Source organism: Strigops habroptila, chromosome 2, assembly GCF_004027225.2.
Source record: "Strigops habroptila isolate Jane chromosome 2, bStrHab1.2.pri, whole genome shotgun sequence".
NCBI lineage: Eukaryota > Metazoa > Chordata > Aves > Psittaciformes > Psittacidae > Strigops > Strigops habroptila.
In genome coordinates this window covers 19,596,864-19,622,831 of record NC_044278.2, presented here as the reverse complement: position 1 = coordinate 19,622,831, position 25,968 = coordinate 19,596,864, and the positions used below count along the sequence as shown (strand labels likewise).

Sequence of the window (25,968 nt, the reverse complement as noted above, 5' to 3'; positions counted from 1 at the left end):
AGGAGATATCTGTTTCCTCACACCCTTGCACTCCCTCCCACCCATCAGCTGCATGCCACAGCCCTTGTGCCCTCCTTGTGTCTCAGTGCTGATCCTGAAGGGGATCTTTCCCCTTCTCTGTTTTCCATACTAATGAAAATAACGTGGAGAGAGGAAAAATCTAGGACAAGAGGCAGACTCTTAACCCAATGGCTACCGCAGATGGGCAGGGAGATCCCCAGCTGGCCAGAGCTGTGCCCAGAGGGACAGCAAACAGCCGTGTCCTGCCTGGAGCTCTGTCCCAGTACCAGCCCCTGGCGTGGCGGTGCAGCCTGTTTTAACTAAAATCTTTGTGAGCAGACTGTTAAGCCATTAGGCTGTCTGAAGAAGCATATTAACGATTTTGGAGCTCTCATTTGTAAATCTAATTATTTCAGCATTTCCTCTGTCTTTCCTATGTCGTTAAGCACTTTCTTCCATACAGTGTATCTTGATCACTAAAAATTAGATGTTTGGTATTTTCTGTATTGATTTTTTGAGTATGAGCATTTTTATGAATATTTTGCAGATTGCCACCAAGGAGATTAAATGCATACTTTATCTTAGTAATCTTTTTTCTGGATAAGAGTAAAAAAAATCTTAATAATCTGTAAAGGGTTAAAGAAACAGTAGCATCTAGCAGTATCAGTGCTATCTAGTGGCTAGACCACTGAGCTGCATCCCAAGAGACCTGAGCCCTTTTTTTGACTGTTTTTTGTATATCCTTGGCATATTACTTCAGTTTTTTGAGTCCTGTTTCTAAAACTGAGATGAAAGTACTCGAGTAATTAAAAAAGTCAAACAAGCCTCCTTTCCTCACTAATGAAGAACACCATGTAAGAAAAAGGTACTGTTCCTACTCACAGACATGGGATTCAGCCACTGATCACTGATGATAAAAAATACAGTGTTTATTCCAATTAGTTCTTTAAACAACTTCATTTGCTTCTTCACTTTGACTGTGATATTTATCTCTTAGCTTTTAATTTGTAGTGGGACACACGGTAACATGCAGAAGAAGATGATTTTGGCAGTTCTGGTGATGCAACTTTTCTTTCCACTTCACATTTTACTTGTGCCTTTTACCCATTTTCTTTTCCTTCCCCACTTCTTTCTGGATGAATCAGATGTCTTGGGAATCTGATGACAGAGACTTTATTCCTAGTTTTGCCAGTGCCTGCTGAGAGACCACATTTAATGGTGGAGTTGCATAGAGGTGATGCGTGTACACTGCCTGTCCAAATTATGTAGTATGGAAATGCCATTTACTCTCCTGGTGCGTGCCAAGTGCCTAATCTAGGCCAGTCCTAACACAGTCAGCATTTCCCCCTCCTCTCAGCACAAGACAAATGTTGATGCAGAGGAGAGACGTTATTCTCACCCTTCCACAAACTCCTCCTTGGGTCCAGCCTAGCCTTTGTGCTGCAGAGCCCAGTAGTTACAGCTATGCCAGCAAATAAAATGAGGCTACACAACACAACTAATCCCTCAGGTGCTAGCACACTGCCTGGCATGGTTTTGGCCCACGCCATCCAGCACCTCACCAGACCATGTGCAGGTCTAATTTGAGGATTAGAGTCAGTTCCAGAAGGCTATATATATATAATATATACGCTTTGCTAAGAGGGAAGAGACATTCTCTGACATGGCTCTGAGCCATGGCATGCACTCCAATATCAAGCTCTATCCCTTACCAATATAAATGTAGCTGTCTGTCTGAGCTGCGACGTTGTCCTATAGCAAGTAGAAGACATGATATTCAATGCCTTGATAAGAGAAATGTTTTATTGGTTGGAAAATAATAGAAGTAGTGGTGTGCTACTTTTTTTTTTTTTCTAAGTAGAACATAAAGGGTTAATGTTTCAGTGGTAGACAAGTAGTTAATAGTTCATCCATCACAAGGTTATGAATGTATATTACCATTTTATAGCAGAGCACACAGTCTGCACCGCAACATGTCTTCACTCCATTGGGACAGAATATTGGTTGGAATTACCTGTTGTGTAGTGACCATAACCCTTTGGGCACTGTGTATTTGGCAGCTTGTCCTCAGGTTTAAAACAGGTAAGAAATATATTTCTACTCCATGTAAGCTCTGTTTGAGCTCTTTGGGTTCTTTTTCCTTTCCTTAAGTATTTAAACATGATTGCTGATATACATTATTACCTCTGTGCTGTACGCTTCTTAAGTGGAATCATTTTTGTTCTTACACTGATGTTTAAAGAAGTATCCCAAACATTGCATTCTGCTGTAAAACAGAACAGGACGGCAAACACTCTCTAGAGTATTTTACTTGTAACATGTTCACACTGCACATTAGTCTTCTGATTGATAGAGCTTTGATATTTTCTCACTCTTTCAGTAGAAATCTGATTTATTTTTCAAAAGACAAAAATAGACCTCTAGCTAATCCAGTAAATTATGTTTTAAAGAGGAAATATTTAGCTTTACGTAAGTTTATGTTTACGTGCATATAAGCAAAACATGCTATATAGCACCTGTTCATGTTTTCGTTACAACTTGCATTATAGAAAAATTTGTTGAAAGAGTATGGGAGATATTGGTTTGCATGTTCTATACCTGAAAATCAGGTACATGAACACTTGAAAGACACTTCTGTGTGCAAATATGTAGCAGAAAACTGGCCAGTGTTTCCTTCCAGCAAAATAATCACTATATTAACATGATACAAAATTATAATATTGACTACAAGAGATTTATCAGATGTTTGGAGGGAGGGAACATATCCATGCCCAAGAAATGGCCCATAAGTAAACAGCAATTATTTAACATATGTCAGTAGTAATCCACCTTGGCTAGTATAAATGTATACCCAGCGCTTTGTTCAACTTGGTGGAGCTAAACCCAGGTGATATGGGAGTTAACTCGTAGTACAACTCCTAGAGGAGTACCTCTTCTTATGCCTAGGATTTACACAACAGCAGGTAAATGAGCTGCTGGGAACTGGATTTAAACTGCATGTACTTCAGGGATGGAGAATACCTCCATGCCCACCTGACGCATTGCTTGTTGTGCATAGTGGTAGTGTTTATTCTTTGTTGAAACTTTATCCACAAGTATTAGCATTAAGAGTTTCAATAATATTTGATTAAGAAAACCCCAACAGTTCACAATGAGATAGTATTATGCAAGAATCTTTTAATTTTAGTTTAAAAATATATACGATCAAAATCACTGTGATTCTTGAGGTGATTAACATCTGCAAAACTTCAAAGCTAAAGACAAATAAAAAGATGTTTTCTGACTCTTAAAATAAAACCAAAAGAACCCCATTATTTTATGTCAGTGCCACAATTAGTGGAGCCTCATGAGTTTTGCTGTGTATGGGGTAGATGTGACTGCATTAGTCAGCTCAGGAATTTGTGTTTGGGAAAGACACAGATTTCTTTCTGCTTAAAAAAAAAAAGCAAAGCTTTATAATGGCATACGAGACCTTGAACAGCTGAGAAAAGCTATCAGCAAGCACTAAATAGAGCCACAGTTTCGATTAGCGTTAACAGATCCTGCGAGTGTCACGTTGTTTTCACAGAAGAGCTCTTCTGGGGAAGGCAAAGGTAAGGCTGATGGTGTTTGATGGCACCTGCTTTTTGCTGCAAGAGCTGTGTGGCAGCTGTGTCTGCACCTCCAGGAATAAACACTGGAGTTCTTACCCCACAGCTTTGTGCTTTTCTGTTCTACCGCTCTCAAAAAAGTGTCAGCCCTGATTTCCTTTTCACCCTTCCCTTTCCTTGCACTCCTTTGGCAGCCTGTGACTAACAGTGCCAGAGCCAGACCCTGACACCCTAGCTGGGCTGTGGAAGTGCCACTACCACTGCTCCCACCCACGGCTGCTGCAGCTGGTCCCCTGTCCTGCCCCTCAGCAGGCAGCCCAAGGCCTGTGCATTTGCAGAGCAGCACTGCTCCCTCCCTGTTTTCAGGATGCTCTGTGCCAGATTACCCTGCTGTGTCACCTTCTGCCTGGCTGCTTCAGGCATGTGCTCACCAAGCAAGACAGAGGCTTGGAGCTGCTCTGCAGGTTCCACAGTATGTTGCAGGTTCTCAAGCTCCCAAATCCAAAGCAAGTATCTCAGCCTCGGTGTGACTCCTCTGGCACATGTCCCCTTGTGCCACATGCATGTGCCTGATGGGTGAGCCAGTGCTGCTGGGCAACGGGGCAACAGCTGCGCAACCAGGCACCCAGCTCCCCAGATATAGCCATTCTCCACAGCTGCTTAGCTTGGGCCGCCCAGGTCTCAATTGCTGGAGGAGTTTTCCTTTCCTTTCTGTAAGATTTCCAACAGAGAGACAATGTGTTTTGAAAAGCTGATGGCTAGCAGAGACATTACCTAGCGACACATAGATGTTATTCCACTATCATTACAGACATCTGGCTGTAATGTAGCTGAGACAGCCTGAAACACAAATGCTAAATAGCAACAACGTGAGCAAAAGCCAAGCAATATGTGCCAAGAACAGAATTACACTCGCCACATGGCATATCCGCTATAGTTTGCAATAATCTTCCAGTTGTATGAATCTCATTAGAGAGTAAGAAGCTAGGCAATCTTTTTAACTCAGTGAGAATATTAGAAATATACAATAGCACGTGTTCCTGTCAGCAGGTTTTTACTTTTGAATTTTCTGGCTTTACTGTATTTGTCAGCATCTCAAAACACAGGCACTAAAATGTCAGATCAAATGGCAGCCCTCAGCTCCAGTTTTCTGCATTATTTCAAGACACAGGTGCACAATTTCCACCATGAACCTTATGGGAAGGGATTCCAACTCCATTCCTCACTTTGGGACTGTGCAAGGTTGGTTGTGACATGGGGCATGGGGTTTTATCAGCTTTATTCAGTTACGCCTGTCTTAAATCAGAGTATCTCTGTCTGATTCTTGGACGCCTGACTATCCATGTTCTTGTCATTGTTCTGGGTCCTTCAGCACTGGGGTTCTGTGGCCCTGTTTTGCCTTCTTGCTCCTGTGAAATCCTGCAGAAGTAATTTTGACTTTTCATGGATTCAACAGCTTGTGCTTTTGGCAGCCTGGAGGCCCACACCATCACTCCTATTTGTCCAGCAGCTGCACAAAACTGTTTCCACCTACATTGTTGTGGGAACACAGACTCATGTTTGAAAGCTTTGACCCCACATTCATGCCACTGGTTTTAGGGTCAAGGAGGGATCAGTGACTGAGCACATGAGGGAGACTGCAGGTCACATATATTTTTAGTTGAAGATTCAAATTAATCATGTTTGTTTCTTTCCTTCAACAAATTAGATAGGTATGTGTTTTTACATCAGTATTAATGCATATATCTTGATTATTTATTTACACAGACACTACAGAATCCGAGGTACCTCTGTGCTTCTGCCTCAATGGTGGCATCTGTCAGGACGGAGCCTGCGTGTGCCCAGAGGAGTGGGTGGGATCTCTTTGCGAGATAGGTCAGTACAAGCCAGGTGGCATGGGCAGCTGGTGTCATTTCTGGGAACCCCTCTGCTTTGGGAGGCCTCTGATCTTCCCCTTTTGCTGAGACATGGGCATCAGGGTGGATCCACAAGCAGTGACATGGCACTTCTTGCTGGGTGAGGCCGTATCCTTCACCCACTTCTGTCACTCTTTCAAATGAGTAACATATTTGGGGAAGACATTACAGGTTTCAACTGTCTGTGGTCTGTTCCTAGCCAATTTGGTCTTTGCTTGAATTCCTGTGTTTGAAGATCACAGTGAGTTGAAGATCTGATGCAGACCTCAGTGGCCAGTATTGACATATCTGGATCTACTAGTGTTTAAAGGGACACCATCCAGCTCAGCACCCTGCAGGACAATGCCTGTCCTCAGTGCCTGCTGCCACTGGCACTGTTTTTGGATGAGTCACATTTCCTACACCTGGCATAGCACTGGGCTGGTTGATTCCCATTTCAGTCCTCTCTATCACAGCATGGCACTGCTGTAATTGGAGCGGGTCGTCCCAGCAGGTGCTGTGAGGGTGCTGGCTCACTGAGCTGCAGTATCTCCACAGCTGGTAACATCCCCAACTCATGTTTTCCAAGCCAACAACCTACACTGTGGCCAGTGTGACACATGGATATGCTGTCATTTGTCAGCTGTGCCTTGTAAAACGAAATCATGTTTGGTAAAAAGGATGTCAAAAGATCGTCAGGAAAATATTTTTGGTGAAGACTGCTAGATAGATGGAAACTTCAAGTCTCCCTTGTAATTTCCTTAATACAGGATGGGTAGCACATCCAAGAGACAATGACAGATTGGATGGGTTCATGATGGATTGGAACATTTGGGCAAAATGTTTTGGAGAAATTGGCTTAAAGAAAATAATCAGGGCTGGAACTTCAGCACTGGAAACAAATCATTATGATGACTCTGTAATTCCCTGTGTTCACTCCTCTGGTATTCTGTATTTGATTTGCTGCAAATTGCCTTAAAGAATAGATTTTAATAACCGTAGTTCTTAAAATATATGAGGTAAGAATGTTTGGACTGGCAACATTAACTTGAAATAACCACAAACATTATTTCATTTACAAAATCTGAATTTTATTCTGTTTTCCTGAGGAACATTTATACTGCCCATCTGTTTGTTGTTCTACCTTCTTGGCAACTCTAACTTGCTGAACAGTTTCAACTAAATTCACTAGATGGTTACAAGTCTTAAAGGTTTTGAGATCTTACAAGTTTTGCACATATCACTAGTAGGGTACAGAAGAGCAACCCTATAAATACCTCACTGAGAAAAAGGCAAGGAGACTTAAGCTGGCAGTGTGGAGGTGGTGACTGCATGGCCAGTCAATCCAGTCTAGCCACTAAGATGCACAGCTCTAAACTACTCATGACATTTGTCTCCTCTCCACCAGCTAAAAAAATAAAAAGATCTATATTTTATGTATTGGGAATCAAAAGATGGATGTGGGAGACAGAAGTGAGGGAAGGGCTGAGGCATGACGGGGCATAAAGACTGTGGGAACATAGTGCTAAAGGTGTTGGGGAAGCTGGAAGGAAGTGCAGTTGGGTGCTGGGGCTATAATAGAGGAGGTGATCTAGTTTATTGCCAGGAGGAGAGAGCAGGACATAGAGGGTAGACAAATGTTGTAAACCAATTACTTTTGTTCCAGTGGTGATGGAAAATTTCCACTTAGCTCATATTTCATTGCTTTTGTACATTATTTCGTGGTTATTTTCCTTTAAAGATCATGACATAAGGGCCTGGTTTTCTTCATACTTGTGGTTTGTTTGGCTTTTTAGAAAGATCTGGAGCAATTCTGCTGAAGTCAGAATATTTGCAGTAATTTGAGATTTGCCTCAGTGGGGGAAAAAAGCACCAAACAATTTTATTTCAGATGGATTCTCCTTTGTAAGTCTAAACCCAAGAAGTATAGATATGTATACAAAGCAACCCAAAACACTTTCAGATCACGGCCTGAATAACTAGAAAGATGAAAAATAAAGCTTGAATATGTACTCATGTATGAATGCATATATATCAACTTATTCCTGGCTTTCATCTGTCAGAAGGAAGGCAGGATCACCATAAAAGTATTCAAATCCATGGGTCTAGACAGTATTCAATCAAAACTGCTGAAAGACCTGGCTGATGTCACAGTGGGGCTGCTATCTGTCGCCTATGGTGATCAAGGGACATTGATCAAGAGAATTGAAAAAAAGGCCAACATTATGCCCACATTTAAGAACAGCAAGAAGGAGGACTGGCGAAACCATAAGCCAGTCAGGCTTACCTCAGCCTTAAGAGTATTATGGAGCATGTCCTCTTGGACGTGTCCTCTTGGAGTCTATTTCCATGCACGTAAAAGACAAGAAGATAATCAGGAATATCATGGATTTACAAAGGGAAAATCATGTCTGACCAACTTATCTGCCTTCTGAATGAAATAACTGGCTATATAGACAACAGAAGAGCAACAGATGTAACATATCTTGATTTTAGAAATGCTTTTGACACCATCATCTCCCTCAGCATTTTCATTTGGTACGTGAATATGTATGGGTTTGGTGAATGAACTGGGTTCAGTAGCTGGATTGAAAATTAACTCAACAGCCAAGCTCAAAGGGTAGTGATCAGTGACTTGATTGGCATATAATAAAAGTAACCTGCTGGTCAGTACTAGGGCCAATATCATTTAACGTCTTCATCAAAGACCTGAAGGATGACACAGCATGCCTTCTCAGCAAATCTGTAGACCATACTAAACTTGAGGTGGAGCAGAGCTATTGTTGACACAGTTAATAGCACAGTTTCAATGCAGAACCATGAAAAACCTGAGGATAATGCCAACAGAAACCCCCCAGTGTCCAAGAAGGACAAGTGCTGATCCATGCCAGGGACAGTGGTACAGATCAGGAACTTGCTGGCTGAGGAGCAGCCCTGCTGAAAATTACCTGGGAGAGATGGTGAATGCCAAGTTCAGTATGGGCTAACAGTGTGTGTTCATCACAAATAAAGCAGAGCGGCTGTGCTTTGTGGAGAGAGACAGGTTGACAGACACTATCACCCTCCCCTTCCTGGCACTAGCGAGACACCACCAGGAAATATGGGCCTGCACCCCAGGCTAAAAAGACTTGGAGAAGCTGGAGAGGGTCCAGCAGAATGCCCTGCTAATCACCTCCTGGCAAGCAAAGTTCAAGTATGGTGCTATAAGGCAGACCTAATCTTTGCAGTCATGTGCCCTTATTTGTTCATAACCATTTCTATAGAAGGAAAGTATCATTGTGTCATGGGAAACTGAGACAATATAGAAAATAAGACCCACAGAAAGTTACGTGACTTGGCAAGGAAGCCTGTGCCAGAATACGGAGAACACTCCAGGCCTCCTGAGCCCCCCTCAGGACCTCAACCATAGGTATGCTTCTCTGACTCAGTCCTGCTAATAGAACACAGTCAGCTGAAATGTGGTCCAAATTAACAAAAGTCAGCAAAAACAGGATGTTGCAAGTCATAAGACCAAGCAAAAAATTTCTGCCTGTGTGCTGCAATATTTTTTTCAAGTGTTTGTAGCAATGCAAGGCAAATTTGTGTTACGCTATAGTGGTATGGTATGACATAAGCAAGCAACAAGCTGCTGTACTGTGTTAGGCCACAGGTCCACTGAGCTCATCATCCTGCCTTTAGACATAGGCAGTACTAAGTGCTTAGACAAGGTGTGGGGTTTGGGGTGGCCACCCTGTACCGTTGTGGCAGGCAGTGGGGAAGCGAATTCCTGCGCCAGAAGGTGCGTTGGACCCATCATGGTTCGGAGTCACCAAAGGACTGTCCCCCATTAACTGTCCAAACCCCATTCTGGAGCAAATGTGTGGTTTTATCCCCTGCTATATCCTGTGGCATTAGGTTACCAAATCTGATTTCTGCTTGGATAACAAGACCCTGGGGGAGAAACTTTATAATCTTTTACAAATCTTCTAGGACCAAGGCAGTGAAAATAGGAGAGGTGGAAAAAAATATGAGCGTTAGGGTTTCAGTGACTTCCTAAGTATCACTTGTAGCAGCTCAGCAGCTTGTGTTTAGACAAGTTTTACCCAACTGCTTTTATTTCCTTTAGGGCAAAAGATTCAGTGAGCTTCTATTGTCTCAATACTATTTAACTTTTGAAAATTGGTCCTTGTACTAAAAATATTTGATCTGCATATATGTTTTCTTTTCCTTCTGCACAGTTAATTTCTGTGAAGCCAGTACTTACACAGTGAACATTTCTGAAAGCATTACAAAAAACCTTACTTTTGGACGGATTATAGTGAGTAAATATGGCAACTCTGAAGAAAAATGCAAAGCTGATACTGCGAATGGTAGGTGCTTCTTTCCTTTAACTTCTACTTCCCACAAGTAAATATAAGGTTTGTGAAAGATGTCAGATTATTAGACCAGATGAGAGGTCGATGTTTGAAGCCAGAACAGCATAGCTCAGGCAGCAGGAGCACAAACCTTTCCAGACAGCTTTCTAACCCAAATGCAGAGAATTTAAGGCACACACTCTGAGCCGTATCCATGTCTGTCTGGGACTGGGCTGAGAGTCAGTTAATGTCTGCTCCTGAAGAGCCTTTTGATAGAAAAATAATCTATTTATATCCTACTATTTAGCATTAGGATTCAGGATACTTTCCATCAGCTGTGGTTCCATGACCTGTCTCAGCTTTCAGAGACCTTGTAGAGGAGTAAGTGTTGCACAGCTGCTCCACATGCCCTTTGCATTTCTTTCACGACATATAAAATGTGTTTTTCAGAACATGATAAAAAGTCTTCCTGATAGCTCAGTGCTGATGCCTGTGCCTCCCATTTAAGAGATGTGTTTCTACAGCTCTAGTGTAACTATATCTATCTGAATTTGGCATGAATAATGTCAGCCACTTTGACAAGATTGTGTATATAAGAATAAAACACATGTTCTAAAAAGAATAACAGCTAATTAAATAGTTCATGGTCACTTTTAACTCTGAAAGACAAATGTTTTACATGCAAACAGAAAATAGCACTGGATAGGGTGTCACACCCACAATACAGTTTTAATTCCCAATGAGGTCATGTGCATGTGAGTGAGTGCTTCTCTAGTAAATGCCTATCTTTCTGCTTTTACAAAATTACAGGTAACACTTCAATAGCAATCAGGATGTGCTCCAGAGAAGGCAGAACTCCTACTTTAGAGCCCCCCAAAATTCTGAACTGTGATGAAAATCTGGACTCCTTAGCATCACAGGTAATCTTAAATTACTATTTAAACTGTGTCTGAGATTCTGCATCATCCCAAGGTGGGAAAATAGGAGTGATAGGAAATTGAGGCAGGAAATAGATATGTGTTACACTTCTTAAAACTTTGCAGAAAGCAAAATGAAGGAACAAAGCCTTTTTCAGTGCCATTCTTGCCATGTGCCTGCTTTGCAAATGGCCTGAATTTCCAGGGGTGATTATTTTATTCTGGTTTTGCCTGAATGTAGCATCTCATTTCATATTCCTCAACCGGCCTGTAATTTCCTCACTCAGGTTCCCAGTTCACAGCAAACACCTCTGAACGGAGGAAGAATCCGGCTACATTCACTTTAAATAAGAAAAGTCCCTTTTGTAATGCATTTTTGCTTGACTATTGTATCTTCAACCCAGCGCTTCACCTGCCTGGATCCTTTGAGCTCAATATTGTATTTTCTCAGTATACAGCCTTCACTAAATGCTTCAAATGCTAAATCTTCTCTAGATTAATACATACTACTAGTAGTACCCATTTCTAATGCTAACAAGATGCAACATCAGGATGCTACATAGGTTTATTAGGTTTATTCTGCTGCCATTAGCAATTTGGGGTTTTGTTACGAGTTGTGGTGTGGCGCTGCCACCTAGTGAGCTTAGGAATGTTAGGAAATGGGAGGAGAAGGAGGTGTTCATGCTAGTGAACCAGAGCCCAGGTTTAAAAGGATTTTATTCCTTTTAAACATCAATATCTGCTTTGAATCCAAGGTCATGCTAAAAGTCAGAAGTAAGAATAGTGAAAATAGACGTTTACTGTTTGTTCACGGTGCATATGCACGTTTTCAAATTAAATAATATAATCTCCAGGCATAATAAATGTGAATTTCCTCCCTCCCTATGAAACCCATTCACCTTTCTTTCCTACCATTCCAAGCTTTATGAACATTTCAAAGCTTCATGATTGAATTAATCTTGATTTTGATAGCTTCCCAACATAAACAATTTGAGAACAATTCAGTTATTGAAGCTATTCATTTAAGCTATTCATTGACTGGATTAGAAAAGGGATGATGATACACTGTTTAGTTGGTCTTCACAGCCTACAAAGGAAATTCTCCTGATGATAAGCAGGTTTTCCATCTCCTTAAGTCTTACTGTTACCTAGCTATACCTTCATATAACATACAGCTAATGCGTCATCTTTTTTTGTTTAGACTCTTAAGATACTCTATACATTTACATTCTACCTATTAAGTGCTAACTGACTCAAACTGGACTCAGCCAGTGCTTCTAGCCATTCTTATTAGTATCTCCAGCATCAGAATTTTTTTTTCCACATTTATTCCAAGCTGACACTATATACAATATACTGAAGTGAGGATAAGGTTCTTGGTGCAGGTTATGAGCACTGTGTTGAGAAGCACAACTATTCCACATGACATTTCTCAAGTTCCTCTGATGGCTTTTCAAAAAATCCCATTCTGGTTATTTAGTGAACAGTGAAAGGTGAACAGAAGTTTCTAGACTCGGATGCTCAATGAACTCAAGACAAAAGGGAGGTCTTGCTGATATGTACAGATACTTCACAGCAAGGTGTGGAGAATGATGAGGCCAGGCTCTTCTTCAAGGTGCGTAGTTTTAGGATGAGCAGCAATGGAGACAAGTGGCAAAATGGGAAATTCCAATTAGATAAGAGAAAATTCTTCCCCTCCATGCTGGTCAAATACAAGCAGGTTTCTGAGGGAGGTTGTGAATATTCAAAATGAGCCCCTGGGCAGCCTGGTCTCAGTTGGCCTTGCTGGGTTAGGAGACCTCCAAAGTGCCCTTCCAACCCAAGCTACTCTGGAAGTCTATGAAATCATTCCCTAGGGAGAAATTGCAAATGCTGCATACTTGGCACAAACAGAAACAATTCAGACCACCAATTTCTTGCATATTTTGATCTTATGTGAGAATGCTATAAAAGTGGTGACTCTTTTTCCTTTTCTCATTTTCTTTCTGTTGAATGGCGTTCTCATAACAGATTGAAAGTGTGAACTCCAGTAATATTGCAGCTATTGCAAGTAACACTGAAATCCTCACCTCCATGCCAGACCAACTGTCCACACAGAACATCTATGCTGCTGCAACCATCACGGTGCAGGTTCTGAAAACACCCAATGTGTCAAAAGACGCTCAGGTGAGACCTACTAAGACTAAAACAAGACTTCTGTGGGTTCATATCTGGGATATCAATTCTATCCCCTCTCTACCAGCAGAAGGAACAATTTCCTTCCTCTTAACTGTACATAACACCACAACCAAATGCATTCATTTTGCCATTTAGGAGGTATTTAAGCAGCCTTAAGTGCATACTTGTGGAATCACTGCTGGGTCAGTTCTCAGAGCTGAGTGTAAATTTTGTTTCTCACCAGCTGTTTAGACCGTTAGACATATGTTAAACTTGCATATACCTGAAATTTCAATATTAACATTATTGGATGTTTATCATGTAATCCTTACTGTCTAAATTAATACAAGTGTGGTATTTACGAACTCATTGTTGCAAAAGTTTGTGTTCTCTCGAATGGCATCCTGTGCTTGGTTTACTCTGTAGTGTGTACTTTCAAGCAATGCTTATAAAGTGTTCTTTGTCCATCCACTATGCGGATCACATGGGGATCCAATAAATCACATGGGGTGATTTATTTCAATTGCATTTGAATACTGCCTTTTTTCTTCTTGTCTCAGGCATCTATGGCAGCAGTGGCTACAGTAAGTCAGCTCTTGGATGCCAATGAAACAGAATTCAACAACGATAATCTTGTCAATGTTACAACAAGGTAACTTTAGCTTTTGCCATTTTTTTTGATGTAGTAAACTGCATTTTGCCTTCTGTTTCAGGATGAAAGTAGTTCATGGACAAGTCAAAACACTTTTAGTGTTCAACTCCAATACGGAATTTCATTGATTCAGTAGATTTACGCTGGCATAAACAATTTTGGGTTGATTTTTCTGCTTTGGAGAAAGGGTAAGAACAGGGAATGAGGAAAAGTTGCCGTTGGATAACGAAATCAGAGAGGAAGCTGGGAAACTGGACCTATATCCATATCTTAACTAATAATGGTAACTTTTATCCCACTCATTATTTCAATGCAGCCTCACAAAAGCAATGGAGGAATTTTCTTTGACTAGCAACATCTCGCAGACCAATGTTGCAGTCCAGTCTGCTCCACTGAAATTAAGCTCCTCTACAATTTTGTTTTCAGCACAGAGGGGTAAGTCTGTATGTGTTGTTTGATTACACTGGGCAAGGCAGTATGTACCATAAATTCTAATGCATCCACTGCTAATTTCTGCAGATACAACACTGGAATATTATCAGCCGACAACACTAGAAATACAGGAAAATGTCCCTGGGCTTATTGCTGCCATCAATACTGAAGTTCAGATACTGTTCAACATTATAAATCACAGTAAGTTCTTTCTCCTACTGAAAAGTGTGCTTGGGAAAATTTTGAATGAATATTCATTAAAAAACTCCTTTGGAAAAAAAAAAACCCAAACAAACCCTTAGCCAATACAAACAATTACATTTTTTTAATGCATGTTGATGCCATATGGTACAAAAAATGCACATGTGGAATGAGATGTCTTATCTTATTTATAGATTAATGCACAAGTATATGTAATGGCTAGAATGCTTTTGGTGTTTGGGAGTTTTTGTTTTGTTTTCTAAAATTGAGAATGTAATGAAGCTTTGGCCATACCTCTCTAGACATCAAGAGCTAGTACATATTTACTATGCCTGAAATCCAAACACATCAACCATTTTAACTAAAATTACCGCTACTGTCAGGTGTCAGCCAGGACATACACATCTTCACACCTACATATTGGGATAGTCTTTAATGGCACAGTCACACAGGATTTTTCCAGATATGCGTTGCTTACACTCTGCAGGGCTTAGAGAATAAACTGGTGTTGCCCTGAAGAAACAAAACAAAACAAAACAAAACAACCAAAAAAATCCCCAAAACCAAACCAAAACACAACCAAAAATACTCCCCCAAACCAGCAGCTTCAGTTCCTCTGCTTCGTTTGCTGCAGAAACTGTTGAGTCTTGGGGAGCTGAGCTTTGAACATGTGCATTCCTATGTCATACTAAAAATCACAAGTTTCAGACTGGGCACCTGAAACCAGCAGACTTGTCCTCAGTCTCTCTGAGGACATCACAGCACAAGAGTATAATGAAGGTGAAGTTTGTGGAGCATTTAGACATCAGAATTCTGAACATCATTCATATACAAGCCCACAGGGAAATGAATAAATCAGTCCGCTCACTAGGGACTGAAATAATCAGAGGGATAAACCAGGTAGCCCCACACACCCAGCAGTGACAATAAAAAAACCACCAAACACAGAATAGCTCATTAACTGGTCACTGTCATTTCTTTTAACTGTTTTAGACAATGATCCTGTGGAAAAACAGGGTGATCGTGTAATTAAAGCCTTGATCATAACACTTCCCTCAAGAGAGCTAGATTAAACACACAGCTTGTCTTAATAAAAAATATATTTCTTCAATACTAAGTACACAATCATGACATTTCATGTCATGTGATTCCATTAGTCTCTCTTGATGATCAAATCAGAGGGAGATCAAATCAGTCTCTCTTGATCTTAAATAAAAAGCATAAAATCAAGAACAAATATATATATAAAAATATATATAATATATATTTATATAAACCATGATTTTTGCTTCCTCACTTGAATAACAAGACTAGTAATTTAAATCACTTAGATGAAATCTCCCTAGTTCGGTAGAAAAGTGCAAAAGAAACAGAATCCAAAACTTGGCTCTGAAGACGAAAGTCCAGCCAACCTCTTATACTGACTTCCTACTAATTGTAAATGTCCTCGATGCTACTGTTTCTTTTTTGGTGTTATTATAAGCCTGGCCATTTGGAGTGTGTGCATATATTGGGATTTAGGATTATTTTCCTCACTACCAGTATTTTTCCCCAGAAATTACATTAAGAGAAAGGTAATAATTATTTTCATGCTCCACCTCACCAAAAATCGAAGATGACCCTCTTGAGATTCATGGGAAGAGAAGCTCTTCTCTATTTTTCAAATGGATTCTAAATAAACATCTAAACAAAAATGTGCTGTAAATACTGGACGTGTGAAACAGCATAGTGTAGGCTTCTTCAAAGGCACCAGCTTCTCTGATATATGCTATTCATACCTACGTTTCTGTTTGCCTTGCAAAGGCTCATCAGGCAATGGAAGAGTTGGCTTTGTCCTGTATCAAAATGCCAAACTCTTCCAGTCAAGGATTTATCAGACTCGCCGTAGTTTCTCTAGACAAATTGTCTCTGGCAACATTGATGGTGGAAGAACCAGCAGTGTTGAAATAGCCTTCAGTCCCAAGGTAAGCCCCAGTAAGAAATGCGATGTTAAGTTTGAACCATGGGCTGCCCTTGCCCTACTACCTGCCTTCAGGACTTCGATAAACAGCCTCAAGCAGAGGGGGTTTTTTTGGCATACTGCCTTGATTTCTGTCTATAAGCAGTTGAGAGAGTTTGTGGGATGCATAAGTGACATATGTGAAGGGTATTTAGATAACATGGCATAGAAAACATTTTTCAATTTTTGTGTTTAACACCTGATGTTACTGACTCAGTACTGCTAAATTAGGATGTTTGCAAGCAAAACTGTATTCCATAAAATGTTAGAGGTATATCAGAGTGGATTTGTCCTTGGGTAAATTAGTCCTAAAGCAAGAACTAAAAAAGCCAAGATGCTAGAGGACAATTTTTCTTTCCAAAAGAATATCACAATTATTGAAAAAAAAAAGTCAGCATGACTGGCACGGCCCAACACACCTACCAGCGTGGGAAGTGTTAATTTTTCATACCATCTTCTAACTCCTGCTTCCAGTTAAAATCATTGCGCATTTTGTTTTGACTCCCTTACCCAGGAACTGATGCCAGATGTCACTGCTTTCTTGCAGGAAATACTCTGAGCGCGCATTTGCCCAAATAGCTGAATTTTTAGATAATATATAATCACGTTTAGAATGATTTCTCCAGAAAAGGGTAGTTGGCTTCTTCTTAGAATATTTAAGAAAGGTTTTAAGCTCAAATACATGCACATGATAGATCGCTAATCATCATTATGGATCCATACATTTAAGTGACCTGGAAAACACATATAGTTTTTAAGAAAATCACTGAAACAAACTTATAATTGATTTTTTTACTCCTGCTTTTATTCCTCATTTTTAATAGAATTACCTAGTACTGTCAATAGTTGTTTTCATTACTTATTGGCGTTACAAGCTGCTCATTGCTTATTAAAAAGCAGTTTTAATTGCCGTACCCTGCAGATATATGTTGTCCAAAAATGACTGCATGCAGTTTGACATATGACTGCATGAGCACTGCGATGCTGCAGGATGGGAAGGGATGGTTCATGGCATTCATCGTTGTTTGCTTCCTATCACAGTGTGGATTCAGCTCTGGTTGGCAGTAATTTAATGCTACTAATATCTGAAAGCTGTTCTTTGGCTTACACAGAATTCATTTGGCAGTTGTTTAATGCCTAGTCTATGTGCACCTGAACCATACTTACCTGAATAATTTACAGAAATGGCTAATTTCCTTGGCAATATTGACTGAGAAAGGCACACAAAGTAACTTCAAAACGCCAAATTATGCTGTTATTAGTATCATTCATAAGGTTTACCAGAAACCCTGTAAATCCCTTAGTAGCTGTCAGCTCCCTTTTCAGAGGACAACTGTCAGTACACACTGTTTGCCGTTGCATATCTGTTTATGTTTCTGTAGCCACTTTTTCTCCTTGCAATCCCAACCCATAGTACAACATATCTGAACTGCATCTGCGTGATCATGCCTGTGTCTTTTGGGACTATACCGTCAACGACTGGAACACTGCTGGCTGTGCAAAAGGAAGAGACCAGTTCTTGAGATGCAGGTGTAATCACACTACTAATTTTGCTGTCCTGATGGTAGGGTGTTGTCCTTTCTCAAATGGGGAGAGTTTGGGGGTTTTCTCTTTCATTTGTTTGGTTGTTTCCAGCTGTAAGACCAGCATGCCAATGTAAGGGTATATGTGTGCCAAGCTAGAAGTCCCAGGAATAAGATGTCCCTGTGTACTTGTTTCTGACCTGTGGCACAGCTGGCACTGGGACATGTGAGTTGTCCCCAGGCTTCTGGAAAGCCAAACGTATAAGGCAAGTCCTGGCTTCCTCTGACACACGTTGTGGCTGTGCCCACCTGCTGGGCACCCCAGCAGCAGGGAAGGGCTGGCACAACTTGTTGACCTGCTCAGCTCTGGTAGCCTCCGGCTCTGCACCTCCAGTGCTGCAGCTGACTGTTAAGTACATCTAAAGCCAAAAGTGCCCCAAGACCAACAGTAGAATAGCTTAGGATCTGGGCTAGCTGTGACACTGCCTTGTGCTGGGTAAATAACTCGAAGTACTTAGCATTAACTACTTCCTTTGCTTATATGTTTACAAAAAGCAATCGATCTGCTACCAGTAAGTTTGAAATACTGCCCTCTTGTACTAACCAGGCTATTTCAGAATGACTGTCTGTCTCTGATATTTTTATTCTTTCAATACTTGTTTCAGCTTTTCTAAACAAAACACTCCCTGGGTAAAATCACGTGTTTGTGGTCACTGACTTCAGCAGTGTCAGGATTTCAAAGTTTCTTTTTACTCTGTCTCCACAGAACAGCATTTCCATATTTGTAATATTAACTTGTTTCTGCATTTCCCTTTATCTTATTCATGTCCTTACTGCACAAAATGACTATATTATAGAGAAGATTCCCATCCATTTATGCAAAGATAACAATATTTGCTGTTTCATTGAATAAATTTATATTTACCTGCTGCTTTATTGTCACTATACAAAGACTGATTTTGATTTGTAATTCTTTGTAACATTTTACCTTAGGCCTTATCCTCAGAAGCCAAAATTCAGAATGCACATCAGTACAAAAAGTTGAAGCTGCTTTTTTCAGTCTGTGTCACCTTGCATTTTTCTCTGAATATTTTAATCTGTTATTTTGCTAAATATTTGATTGACATTGTGGGGTCTCTTTGTGGAGTTCTGCACAATCTTCTCTAGTTTTGAGATCCACAATGATTTTGTGTGATCTGAAAATTCTGGCAGTGATTAGCAGCAGTCATAACTTCACTAAAACATTTTATTTTCTATGTGCAACCAGAAACACAAATTTTAGAAAGAAATTTACCTCTTCTCATCCTATAACTGATGCAATTTGCTTCCTAGGCCTTTCAGATCAAATATAAATATGCAAAGCCTTTGGAGTATATTTCTTACATTGGTGTTGGATTGTCCATGGCTGGTGTGATCATCACCATTTTGTTTCAAATATTCACTAGGTAAGAGTGAAGATGTAAAACTGCAAGTGTTTAATGATAAGTTACAATATTTTGCTCTTTATATATTTTGAGGAAAACAAAGCGAGTAGCCAGTTTGGAACATATTTCTCACCTAGATGAAACTTCAACCTTTTTATGTTAATATTTTAATGTGAGGATATATATATACATATATGTTTATTATTCAATAGATCCACCTTCAAAAAAGTGAGCTTTGAAAAGAAACAGTATAACAGAGTACAGAAGACTCCAGTATGGTAAAAGGCCAAGCCTTTCATAGGAAACACTGGGCATGGCGCTGACAAGAAAAATCTTTCCATCGCTTTGACAGGGCTTTCTGTTGCCTATTTGATACTTTCTACACTCTACTGCTTTCTGTTTTTAAACTGTCTGTATGGAACAGATGATTTGAATGCACAATGATTATACAGCAATATAGGTTATGTGCACTGCTTGTGCTACAGTTCTATTGTGACTTAATTCAAATACGGTTGCAGCAAACTTCCTTGATGAACGTGCCTGTGATAGTGTCATGTGATTCCCCCTTGAACAAGGAGCAAAGTATTGCCAACAGAGTTGTAGTTAGTGTAGATGAATGCATGTTTCTCATTCTGTTTGCACTAATGTACCTTTGGAGCAATTCCATCAAAGTCAATGTATTTAAGGTTGTAGGAGCTTCCAGACTCTGCCTTTTAAAGGTATTTGTAAGACAGAGTTTGGAAGTGGAGGTTTATTATTCTCTTGGATCTTGAAGAGTGTTTAGAAATACTCGTCTTATCCTATTTCACCTCTTAAAACTGAAGAAAAGAGTTCTAAAAAGAGCAGTGTGGAAAAAAGAAAATGCATCCCAACTGCTGTTGGAAAAGCCCTAGTCCCAAAAGGTACTGGGTATTCTCTCTTCTAGCTGAAATTGGACAAAACTGATGGATTTATTAAGTCGTCTGAGAGTAATGATGGTGTAGAATCTTGCAAACAAGTTATTGCTTTGTTTTGTCTCTGTATTAAAGACTACATACTCTACCTTGCTTTTAATATCAATGGAAATGAAGAAATATTTTACAGTTTTAATTATTTTGCTCTACTTTTTTTCTTCTAAATGTATTCCTACCAATAGGAAAACTCGAAAGTCATCTGTAACGTGGATGTTAGTGAGCCTCTGTTTCTCTATGCTCATTTTTAACATCATCTTCATCTCTGGAATTGAAAACCGAAATGCCAGGAATCACAGCGACAGTACCACCAGCCACTACCAGCAATACCTTCCTTACGATACCATCAGTAACACTTTACTCACATCTGACTTGGTAGATCCTCCCGCAGACTCCTGGTGTACAGCTGTGGCTGTCCTACTGCACTATTTTTTGTTGGCAACATTTATGTGGTCAGCACTCAATTCTGCACAGCTGTACTTACTGCTGCTTAGAGCCATGAAGCCCCTGCCTGAACACTTCCTTATAACCATGTCAGTAATCGGATGGGGTAAGATTTAAAGTCATATATATGGAAACTCTGACCAAAGTATCAGTACACAGTACATTCAGGGAGAGTTGTAAAGATAGGGGATCAGGAGAGAGCAATTATAATCAGCACCTCTCTGTTTTGGTGCAATGTGATTTAATAAATAATCCCCTGTTACTGCTCACACTGTCAGTATAAACTGAGCTTGTTTCAATTGCCCTCATATGGCATTGAAACTGATAGCTTGTTCACTGGCACAGCAACACAAACCTATTGTGTGCGGGAGAAATTTTCACAGCAATCAAGGCTTTCAACAATCTGTTTCTGTCACCTAAGTAAAAAAATCTTTCAGATATGGTGATTGCATAGATGGATTCTAATTCTTCATTTAGATATATCTGAGATTCCTCACGACTTCAAGCCAGAGCCTTGCATGCATCAAAAAGCAAGGAGTGACTAATTGGTATATATTATTTATTAATAAGCAAAGAGCACATTCTTAAGTCAGTACAGCAGTCAGCAGCAACACTGTAAGCTGAAAGAGAACTACTTGTAGGACTGAAGAATGAAGACAGATACCCACTAGGCAGAGTAAAAATCTCATTCTCCAAGAAACTCTTCCAATAGAGTGTACAGGAATACCTGCCTTTTCCATGCTGTGTGGTCAGCTCATGTGTTGTGTCGTTTCTGATGGCACCTACCAACCAGTTTTAGATCCTGACTGTTTCATTATTATGTTTTGCATTTGGGTGGAGATAGAAGCAATTCCTCTAAAACTTTTAGAATTTGGACTGCATATGCAAGCCAGCAAATATTCAGCAAAAGCTGCCTGGCTACGCATTACTGTGCTCCACTTGCATGATAGCACAACATTAGGTTCTTCACTGTGTCCTGTGACTAGTTGTGCACGTCCAAAACAGCATGATTCTGACCCACTGCTTTTCAGACCTACTTTAAGAGCACAGCAAATGCTTGGCAGTTTGGAAGATCTCTACTAGGGCTGGAGAAGGAACAGACTTTAAGAAGCATGTTTATTTCCCAGATCAAAATGCGTGCAGGAGGCTCCTTCTCATGCGACGTGCTGCTTAGCGAACAGGTAGGCAGGGGACATGGAAGACAGGAAGTGAAGAAAAGGCATTGAGGAGGCAAGCCTTTGCTGGCACACTTTTCGAAGGGCAAAAGTTATGCTTTGCATCAAGCTGGTATAAAATGTAGTGGTGTGTGGTGCAGAATTTTCTTAAACTAAGTTTCTCATTGCTGACAAGAGGGTAGGATTGCACAGCTGTGACAAGGGAGTCAGCTACGGCACAGGAAGGAGTTTGCTCAGCCACCATTGGTGTTGTCTCTGGAAGCTCTGTTGAAGCTCTTTAATGGCAAAAATCAGCAAGTCATGGACGTGAGCGGTCCTCAGAAAAACAGTGCTCACAACCCTCAGTCCTGCCTTTTTTCTAGGCTATAGAAAATCCATGTAGTTTAGTGCAAGGCAGATGAAACAGAGCTCTTAAAATCTACGGAGTTTAGGAGGCAAGAAGCTATTTGTGTGTGCCCATGCAACTAACTGAACAATAAATTGCTAATGTTTCTCGTATTAATCAGGAATCCCTGCTGTAGTAGTTGCAATAACACTTGGAGCTACTTACAGAGAAGGAAGAGCTTTAAACTACCGACAGGAAGAATTGTAAGTGCATGTATTATTACAACACTTGCTCACACCTTTTGTGATGGCTCATTATTAGTACAATTCTAGATTTATTGTTGGTATACGGCTTTGTGTATCTAAGTACTTAAAAGAAAACAGAACTTTTCATTCAAGCTAAACATTCACTATAAGAAATTGCAGTTTCTCCTAAGGATTTAGGGAACTCGATCCACATCTGCCCTGAATCCTCCTGCAAGATCCCCTGTGACTTTAAATGGAAGCTGTAGACATCCTTAGCCTAACTGAAATTCAAGACCTTCACTTAAGTGCATAATTGCATTTCAGTACCTAAACTTAATCCTCTCATTTATTTAAAACCCTTCTGGCCAACTCAACTATATCCCTATTTACCCTATGGTTTTGGTATTGATATTCATTCAAGTGCCTGCACACCAAAGCAGGCTATCAGGCTTACAGTGTGCCCTGGTGATAGCAGGTAATGCAGAACAAAGGTACACTTCAAAAGAAATCTAAACATAAATGTAAACACAAACCCCCTTTTACATGGGGGTTTTACACCCACTTATGTTACTCATTTAGGGAGTGTTGATTTCTAATTTAAGATTATTTGGCAATAATAATAACAAAAAAAAGACATAAAGATTATCGCACGATAACTGTCCTGAAGTTGCCCCTGTTTTTGTTTCACTCTTTGTCCTTTAGGTTTCCCCTATTACTTTACTCTTCAGCTCTGTTATAACATGTACTTTAAAGGTAAACTTGCATATGGTGGCCAGATTATCTATTTGGTTAGCTATATTGCACTACATTGTATTTCTCTATGCAGTTTCTTTTTGATAAATCATTTTGCATTCCTCAGAGAAAGACAAGCATGATTGAAAGCCCTCAGTTCTCAAGGAATTTCAGAGACAGGCTAACAAGACTTAGAAAGCCCTATGAGGTCTTTTAGGATGAAAGTGGAATTTTATCTTTTTTTTGTATTCTGAATAATGTGTCTAACAAATCTTCCAAATTGGCCTCTCTTTATGTTAAAAGTTGCTGGCTTGCAGCACTGGATCAAAATCAGAATTTCAGTGTGAAAAAGCCCATGTTGTGGTCGTTCCTCTTGCCAGTAGCACTCATACTCCTGTTTAACATCATCACTTTCATCACTATCAGTGTCTCTGTGATATGGAAGAAGAACAAGAATTTGACAAGGTGAGATGGCATAGGACTCGTTAGATCTTTCAGCAAATGTATTGCTCAGTCTCTTGTCATCAGCTCAGACTTTCTTATCTTGAACTCAGATTTCTGACAAAGTCTTCTGTATTAAAGAAAGAAATGCATACTTACGGCAGTCAAAAAATTAATTCACCTCAATTAAGGTTATCCCCAGTTTGAATTCATATAAGTGAAAGCAGAGCTGGGTCCAGCCAAATGAGAATTAAAAATTTCTCAGCACATCTGAACGTCAGACCAGTTCTTACCAGCTTTGAAGCAGATTTACTTGCTGAGTTTTACATCAACACTCCATGTCTTGTCACAGGCTGTGTCAGAAACTCTGCAGTGTACAGTGTATTACCTAAAAAGGGATTGCTTTAATTTTAATCCCACAGAACTGATCTGTTCAACAAAACTTTGTACCATTTCTTCATTCCTTTTATGTACGATTTTCATGGTTGGAGCAAACAAAATACCTTATCTCTGTCTGCCCTCAGGCTTGAGAGAAACAGGATATCCAAACTTCACCAGCACCTTATTCTTACACTGAAAATTAAGCACATTTGGATTGAAGTTATAAGCATTCTAAAAAGTTTATAATAGCTAACATGCTAATTTTCAATGCTTCTTGTGGCCTTGGTAATCCTCACTTTTTTGTTAAAGAAAGAATCATTCAAGCTACATACTCGAAACAGATTATTCTGATAAACTTGGTTAGATTACTTTTTCTGGATTTCTTCTCTGGATGATAGGTCAAACAGAGAGGTGTGTGTTCTCAACTCACCTGAATAACACATCTTTGCAATATAACTCTGAATAAACAGAAAGTTTTACACTTAAAAGGATATTAAATGGTGTACAGAAAGGTCTAATAACTTTTTAATGTGTGTTTCTAGGAATAAAAAGGATTCATTTATGAAAAAGATGGTTGGCACTATCTCTATAGAGGTAGTGCTTGGAATCACCTGGACGATAGGCTACCTCATGTTAATAAGTCATGAAGAAACAAGTCTGTTTTTCAGCTATCTGTTCTGCATTTTGAATGCTACCCAGGTAAAGTATTTAGTAATTCTGAGACTAATAATCGAGATAATGAAAAAAACCAGAGTCAGATCTATTTGTTCTATAGGTTGGTAGGTTAGAATAGCCTGGGAACTTGTTGGAAACCAGTTACAGGGATTCAGAATTTTTGTTCAGAAAGGGATGCTATCCTTCTGCTCTGTCACTCATAAAATTCTTCCCGTTGTATAAATCAATGTGGGATTTTATTTCAAGGACAGCACTGAAAAGACCTTCCTGTCTGAGTGGCATCTCTTCTATCAGATCATAGATGAAATCATATTCGGAATGAATATCAGGAAAAAACTTCTGTATCAGCTGTGAGAAAGACTCCCAGGGGAGTAACTAGAACTTCATTGCTTGAGACCTTTCACGATGATTCTGGATAAAAGCCTACAGGAATGCACCTGCCTCTGCCCACAGTCCTGCTGGATTCTTGGCTTTATAGTCATATAGGGCATATGAAGTATGAAGTATGTGGATCGATGGATCTTTCATTATTACACCACTGAATATATTCTACAAAATAGCTAATTGGAAATATGTGAAAATCGCCCCATACCCAAACATTGAGTTTTTTATTGCCAGTTTGAACTACTGAAAACTGAGGGCCTGTACACCAGAGGGGATCAGATCTGCAAAGTCTCTGGGCAAAAAGTCCTGAAGCGATTACTACTATACTGATGGACGGATTACGCCCATCCTGATCATGATTCCTCTGTTCCTGGAATCATAATCAGGGAACAGAGATCCTTCTATTTAGAGTTGTGGGTTGTTTTTTTTTTTCGTTTGTTTGTTTTTAACCAAGGATACTCCTGATTAGTCCTTGAAATGAGAATTTAGAAGAATAGAATAGGCATGGAAATTTGAAGTCCTGCTTCTATCAATGTGTCTGATTGAAGTGTTGAAAGGGTACACCAGCCACATGTAATGCTTATGGTATGCTCAAGCAGGTCTTACCTTCATCCTATCCAGCAGAGGGTAATAACACAATCCTGAGACATAGCTAATCCATTACAATGTGCAAATGAGGCGACTATAGTTGCAAATCCATAGTTACATGGAATATCTTTACTGTTCAAAGTACTTCTTGTATTTCAAGGTATTAATGTCATTGTTAGTGGTTACTGAAAATTGTTTTGTGGTTGCTTTTCAAGACAAGTAATACTGACTAATCTTTTCTGGGTTTAGAAGGAAAATATTAACTCCACATTTTAATTTACTCTACAGGGACTTCAGATCTGTATTCTGTACACTTTCAGATCACCAGCCTTCAAGAACAAAGTTTCCAAGGTGTTTCTTGTTATTTGGGTGACAAGGGTATCCCCGTACCTGCATTCAAAAACTTACTATGTTTCAAAACAGCCTGCAAAATGCTTACAGGAAACTTTCAGATCAACACAGACTTCATCAGAGAATAGTTCCTTGTCTACTTTCCCTAACTGA

The 25,968-nt window shown here is 39.8% G+C and overlaps 1 protein-coding gene across 1 annotated transcript; it reads left to right on the top strand.

Annotated features, from left to right (window-relative positions):
- The first annotated feature begins 1,973 nt into the window (after nt 1-1,973).
- On the top strand, nt 1,974-25,968 carry ADGRG7 (adhesion G protein-coupled receptor G7). Its single transcript, XM_030476050.1, has 16 exons — nt 1,974-2,082; nt 5,358-5,465; nt 9,703-9,834; nt 10,630-10,739; nt 12,747-12,902; nt 13,454-13,545; nt 13,862-13,980; nt 14,065-14,178; nt 15,982-16,142; nt 17,592-17,741; nt 19,033-19,145; nt 20,260-20,624; nt 22,200-22,281; nt 23,299-23,460; nt 24,360-24,516; nt 25,753-25,968. Exons 1-16 carry the CDS (start codon nt 1,974-1,976, stop codon nt 25,966-25,968), a joined length of 2,346 nt encoding a protein of 781 aa, XP_030331910.1.

Coding starts and splice junctions, on each gene's coding strand:
- ADGRG7 (XM_030476050.1), top strand. CDS start 1,974: ATGTCTTCACTCCATTGGGACAGAATATTGGTTGGAATTACCTGTTGT. Junction 16,143..17,591: donor AAATAGCCTTCAGTCCCAAG/GTAAGCCCCAGT, acceptor CCCAACCCATAG/TACAACATATCTGAACTGCA. Junction 23,461..24,359: donor AAGAACAAGAATTTGACAAG/GTGAGATGGCAT, acceptor GTGTGTTTCTAG/GAATAAAAAGGATTCATTTA.